The sequence below is a fragment of the Hippocampus comes genome, unplaced genomic scaffold, assembly GCF_001891065.2.
Source record: "Hippocampus comes isolate QL1 unplaced genomic scaffold, H_comes_QL1_v1.1 scaffold155, whole genome shotgun sequence".
NCBI lineage: Eukaryota > Metazoa > Chordata > Actinopteri > Syngnathiformes > Syngnathidae > Hippocampus > Hippocampus comes.
This window is the reverse complement of record NW_017804967.1, coordinates 1,571,629-1,577,628: the sequence shown is the minus strand read 5'-3', so window position 1 is coordinate 1,577,628 and position 6,000 is coordinate 1,571,629. Positions and strand designations below refer to the sequence as shown.

The window sequence follows — 6,000 nt, the reverse complement described above, 5'->3', positions numbered from 1 at the left end:
GGCGGCCAGCCAGTCGCTGACGGATGTCGCCAAGTACTCCGTGGGGCGTCTCCGGCCGCACTTTCTGGCCGTTTGCAAGCCGCGGTGGGATCGCATCAACTGCAAAGCTGGAGGATACGTGGAGAACTTCACCTGTACAGGCGATAAGTTCCTGGTGGATGAAGCCAGGTATAAACATGACTCCGCTGACCATTTGTTAGTTTTTTTTGTACTTAAAGCACCGTAATAAGTTTATAAAAATAAGAACGGCAATAAATTAAGAGTCATTCATTTTTATTCTTATGAACATAGTATGAACTGTGAATCAAACATTAGGAATATACTTTATTATTTAAAAAAATCAAAGTTGTAATTTTATTCACATACAAAGGGTAGAAATAAAATTCGAATATTGTTGTCCAAAAAAAAGCATATTCAGTATCCGGTTTTTCCTCCAAAGTTGTTCTTTTCTTCATTTTCAGCCAAAATACAAAATATTCATTTTTTTTTTTAAATAAAAATGTAGAAAATCTCACTATATTTGGAGATGCATGCTTTTTGTTGGACTGTGACGATATATAAAAATAATTATTATTGGTCCAAATATTCTCATGCATTTAGTTTATGCAGAGGCAGAAAAGAGGCAAAACATTTACTTTGAAGTCCCAAATAACCCTCTTAGGATTTTTCAAAAAAATATACATATATTGTACTGTATGTGTGTGTTAGTGTACTCCATATATATATATATATATATATATATATATATATACACGTTACTAAATTATTAAAGACTCAGAATTCCAAATCAAGCATTTTTAAATATGACATTTTTGTTGACTTTTTTGACTTTTGCAGGCTGTCCTTCTACTCTGGTCATTCGTCGTTCTCGATGTACTGCATGTTGTTTCTTGTTGTAAGTAAAATCTTTTTTGTATTTGAAACAAGATAATCCTCGATAACCCTTGGACAAAATTGGAAAAAGATCCAGTGTTGGGGACCACTGATCTACTATATAAAATTGAAATGACAAAATCATAACGTTGTAACAGGTGATATGCTAACCTATAGCCAAAAAAAAAAAAAAAAAAAAAAAAGCAATCTGAATAGCAGTAAGATAGTCCGATTTGAAAATGAGTTAAATCTGTTGCTGCGTCTTCTATCTTGTGAAATTGTTGTCCCATTTGTGAATTTGAATGACAAACAGTGGCTTGTCATTTTCCTCGCAGTTTACTTTATTGTAAGAATAAATTGGAACTTCAAAAGTCTATTTGGCAATAAGCAAGTACTGTATTAGCTTACTAAGTGATTTTTGACTTATTGTTTCATATAAAACACAACTGTCGGCTTTACTGTATTTTTATTTGAAATCATTTTATTTTTCACTGTTTTCATGAAATCATGATTTATAAACTGTTTATTTACATTTTATTGTGTCATTGCGTGACGGATCTCGGTCGCTGAATGAATGCGGTTTGTAAATGAAGGCATCACTGTCAATCTAATTGACAGCATCTATATCTGGATATCTTAAAGCAATGAAATCATTTTCTGCCGTTGCCAGCTGTACATCCAAGCCAGGCTGAAGGCCAAGTGGGTGAGGCTGCTGCGACCCACTGTGCAGTTCTTCCTGCTCGCCACCGCCGTCTACGTGGGTCTGTCCCGCGTGTCCGACTACAAGCACCACTGGACCGACGTGCTCGCCGGCCTCCTGCAGGGCGGCGCTGTGGCCTCCTTCACTGTGAGTTCTGACCCCTTGGCGTTTTACTTTGGTACCTAAGCAGGGGTGTCGACAGATTTTTTTTTTTTCTCTGCTACGACCAGAGAGGAACACCAAGCTCCGTCCCTGTACTTCATAATCTGCACGGGAGTAGAATCAGCACTTGTGTCTTTTTCTACACAAGTATCTTCTTGAATTCAGAGTCTAAGTACTTTTGGGTCTACCTGCAGGTGTTCTGCGTGTCCAACTTCTTCCAGCAGCCCCTCGAGGTGGGCGTGTCCCAGGAGGACGGAGGCCAGCACACCAGTTTACATGAGAACCCACCCAATTCCAACCACTACGGCAGCACTGACTGAACCACCTCAAAGAATCACCCCGGCAGGAGGAGCGATTGGGTAGGGGTGGCAGCACATGCACTTTACTGTGTTACCAAGAAATTTTCGGCTCGATGTGAGCACGTTGCCGAGCGGGAGGGACTTTTTACAACAGTGTGCCATGGGGTGGATATATGCCGTGTGTCACGGAGGAATGAAATTCCATTTGCTGTGAACATAATGGGAGGCTTGTGTGCTCGCTGCGAGCAGCCTTGTAATGGAGAGTCTGGCACCTTGAAAAACCTCCACTGTCCTGAAAGGAGACACAGGTACTGGACGACATACAGAAAAATGCAGGGATGTTCGGTTTTTGGGTGACGTTTCAGGATGGACTGAAAATGCACTATAACAGTTGTTTGATCAATGGGTGGACCAATACAGGAGAAATCGACTCAGCCCTGCGTGAATAATGAAAATCCGTCAACATTTGACACCATCCATAAATATATACCGTATTTTCCGCACTAAAAGGCGCACCTAAAAGCCTTATATTTTCTTAAAAGCTCACAGCGCGCCTTAAAATCCGATGCGCCTTGTGTATGGTCATTACGGTAATATTTCGACCCCAAAATGGCTCCTTGCTCGAGACATGCTGACAACGCAGAGTTCAAGCTTAAGGAGATCGGTTACGCAGTTGAACATGGAAATAGAGCAGCGGCAAGAGAGTTCAACGTTAACGAGTCAATGTTATTGCTTGCTGTTGGTTAAGTGAACTGTGTCGCTGCTTTATTAAATAAGTTTTACTGACATATGATCGTTCTGTTGGCATTTCATTGAGCGTGGCTCTATCTAGTGGATGCATTGTAGATTGCGTCTTATACTGCGGTGCGCCCAAGTTATGAAAAAAATTACAAAATAGGCCATTCATTGGAGGTGCGCCTCATAATCCAGTGCGCCTTTTAGTGTGGAAAATACGGTAACTATAGATGCCACAAGATGGTGAAAAAGACGGAGACGATACTGAAGCATCAACACCATTCATCTAGCGCGTACGATACTCAGTCATTAAACGATGTTGCATACGCAACTGTCGTCAGTAATTAAATTATTCTTCAGAAAGAAACCACCTTCACAAGCTCATCAAAAGTGTCTGCTCGTATACTTACCTAAATACCAGTAATAAGAATACGTTGGCAAACAAATATGTAAATGCAACTCATTAAAGTCATCTTTTACCATTTACACGTAATAGTAAATGTTAGGGCATAATACAGGCAAAGTTACTAGTATCTGCCATTGAGAAAGAAGTCGCAACAGCAAGTTGTACAAAAAGTGTAGACCAGAAGAATGTGTACCGGGATTTCAAAAGATAAGGGAAGGTCAAGTTAAGTTCACCTGAAAAAGTTATTGTGCATTTTAGGTTTTTCCTGAAATTTCACTTGAAAGCTGACTCGGTTTTTATGAGAAATGCGTCATGACTTTTTTTTCTCCCATAATATAAAACCAATGTCTTGTATCATAATAGCATGTCTGTGACGTGCTTTTGTTAAAATATGTACCACCTAAGACCTAGAATAGCATTATTTGTGCACATTATTAATCATGTTGCTGAAAATAGCTTGTTTTAGGACCACGGGGGCGGATTTCAACTCATGGATGTACTGTGTGTGTGTATGTGCCACATGAACACATCGCCAAACACAAACACCGCCACGCCTGTGCCTCCAGCTTGTCGACAACAAAGTGCTGCTTATCGGAAGCAAACTATTAGCTGACGCAAATTTCTGCATTCCAAAAAAAAAAAAAAACAATCAAACAAACAAACAAAAAAAACTTAGTGCAGCTTTGCTTACCTCGCACAAAGCCACCACTGGCTAAAAGAACCACATCATATTAATTTCACACTTGATGGGTGGGCGCATGCAGTGTGAAATGGATATATTTTGTATTCATTCATTCATTGCCTTTTGTTGTGGGCCAGTGCCAACTGTGAAACACTCAAAGTCGTGTGCATGTGCGTGTGTGTGTTTTCTTTTTCATTTTATTCAAACTTACCCAAATCAGAGCTGTCCAAACTTAACAAAGATATAAATCCTCTGAGGAACGTACTAAATTCATGAAAATAATGATGACCTTCTTTATTATGATACACCAAAAGTATTTTGATGTTGATTTATTTGATATTTGTGTTTGTTATACTTGTTTTTCCGAGGTTTTATTTGTTTTTAAGAATTACTAGGCAGGCCAAATCAAACGCTCCCACGGGGCCATGACTGGTACACGCACCATAGGTTCCTCATCCCTGATATGACCAGTGCTGTTGAAAATATAAGAAATAAAACAAGTGAATTTTGCCTTTTTTTGGTTTGTTTTGTGGGTTTTTTTTTTGGTCTGCCTTTTTTTAGGAGGATGTGGGATTTGCAAGCAAGCCAACTATGTTTTTGCCTTCCTCTTTTTTTCTTTTTTTTTTGCATGGATGCCCCACTTTAATGTTTCATTTAATCAAACAAACGCAATGTATCGACATGTCCAGTGAATGCATCTTGCCGACTTGTACTGAAACTACCTTATCTTTAACGTGCAAACGTGCAACAATTGCTTCTGAGCGTTCAGATCAGTGAGCCCAACCACAGAAACCACTTTGAAATCCTTGTTCACTCTCATGAGAGAGTATCGGTGGGTTCAGTGGATGATCAACATGTCGCCTTAGGTGCACTTTTTTAGTCGACCAGACGGAGCAACGGTGGTTGTCTATGCGTCACCAAGAGAGTCATCATCTGTCAGCTATGCAGCAAAACATGCAGTTAAAGTCGTTGGAAAACGACTGTTGTGAAAATCGATTGGGCAACAAATGATGCAAACGCACACCTGCGTAACTGCTGAGCGTTTGCATCACCACGTTGCAGACAAACAAAAGCGAAAACCTCACGCACTCACTAGAACTAAAATAAACGACTTTGATAATGCCTGACAGGAAACAAGAAAGTGTTTGTCGAATTGTGTAGTTAATAATCCATTTAAACAACCGTGTTCTTGTACTGTAACAATCTAAATGCTTTATTCATTATCAATCAAACAAAGCCTTTCCAATGATGTTTGTGTTTATTTTATGAGTAGACATTTTTAGTATTGATAAAAGTTAGATGGAAGGTGGATGGAATTTTTTTCTTTAAAAGTCCTTTCTTAACAATCAGTGTGTGAACTGAGGGATTGGGGCTGGTGTGGCTGCTTTTTTATTTTTAAGTCTGACAAGAATTTTTTTAAAGATAATGATAAGAACAACTAATATGTGTACTATGAGTTTGGGCGGAAAAGATTTCTCAAATTTGACCACCAGCATATGGACACAGTGTGGAAATTGTAGAACTCGAAGAAAGCGACAATTTCTCACGTGCGCACTCCGAGAGAGAGTGTGTCGTGTTTTTTTTTATTTGCACCACAAAAAAAAAACACTCGTGCCAAACGAAGCCCGCCGAAAGTAAGTTTCCATAGAAACAAGCAGACTAAAATGGCGGTCCTTAAAGGGACTGCAATTATTTCTACCCCGTTACCAAATAATCGTGAACTCTCTGACAAGCATATGAACATTGCATTCACACATTTGCAGTTGGTGGTGAATTATGTACATAGAAGTCACTACACGGGTGTAGAAATGTACTGCATCATACTGAGAGCTAAGTGTAATATTCGGACTGCCTTGTACTTGAATGAGGTCACTGTAATACTGCTCTGACCAGTCGGTGTGTATTTGAATTGGAACAGCTCAATGACCAACAGCATTGAGGAGTGAGGCACAATTTCCATTGCCTTCATGAAAGAGATGAACATAACGGCTCACCTTTCCATAGGTACCATTTCCCAGAACCTTCAGCAGCTCAAAGCACTCAAGTCCGATTTGTTCGGTTCCCTTGTTCACGCTCTTCTCGGAAATCTCAAATTTCTCACAGTCATCTTCTACGTTACTGGTAAAATAAAAATAAAAAAGGA

At 39.5% G+C, this 6,000-nt stretch overlaps 1 protein-coding gene across 2 annotated transcripts in view; it reads left to right on the top strand.

Annotated features, from left to right (window-relative positions):
• Positions 1–2,612, top strand: part of LOC109527461 (phospholipid phosphatase 1-like) — a 5,773-nt gene extending 3,161 nt beyond the window's left edge. The window contains exons 4-7 of one of the 2 annotated variants that reach the window (XM_019889409.1): positions 26–168; positions 838–895; positions 1,544–1,720; positions 1,930–2,612. In XM_019889409.1, the coding sequence (XP_019744968.1) occupies positions 26–168; positions 838–895; positions 1,544–1,720; positions 1,930–2,055 (504 nt within the window). In that variant the 3' untranslated portion in view covers positions 2,056–2,612. The remainder of the gene's footprint in view (positions 1–25; positions 169–837; positions 896–1,543; positions 1,721–1,929) is intronic. The other variant, XM_019889419.1, reaches the window with a different exon arrangement.
• The last annotated feature ends 3,388 nt before the right edge of the window (positions 2,613–6,000 follow it).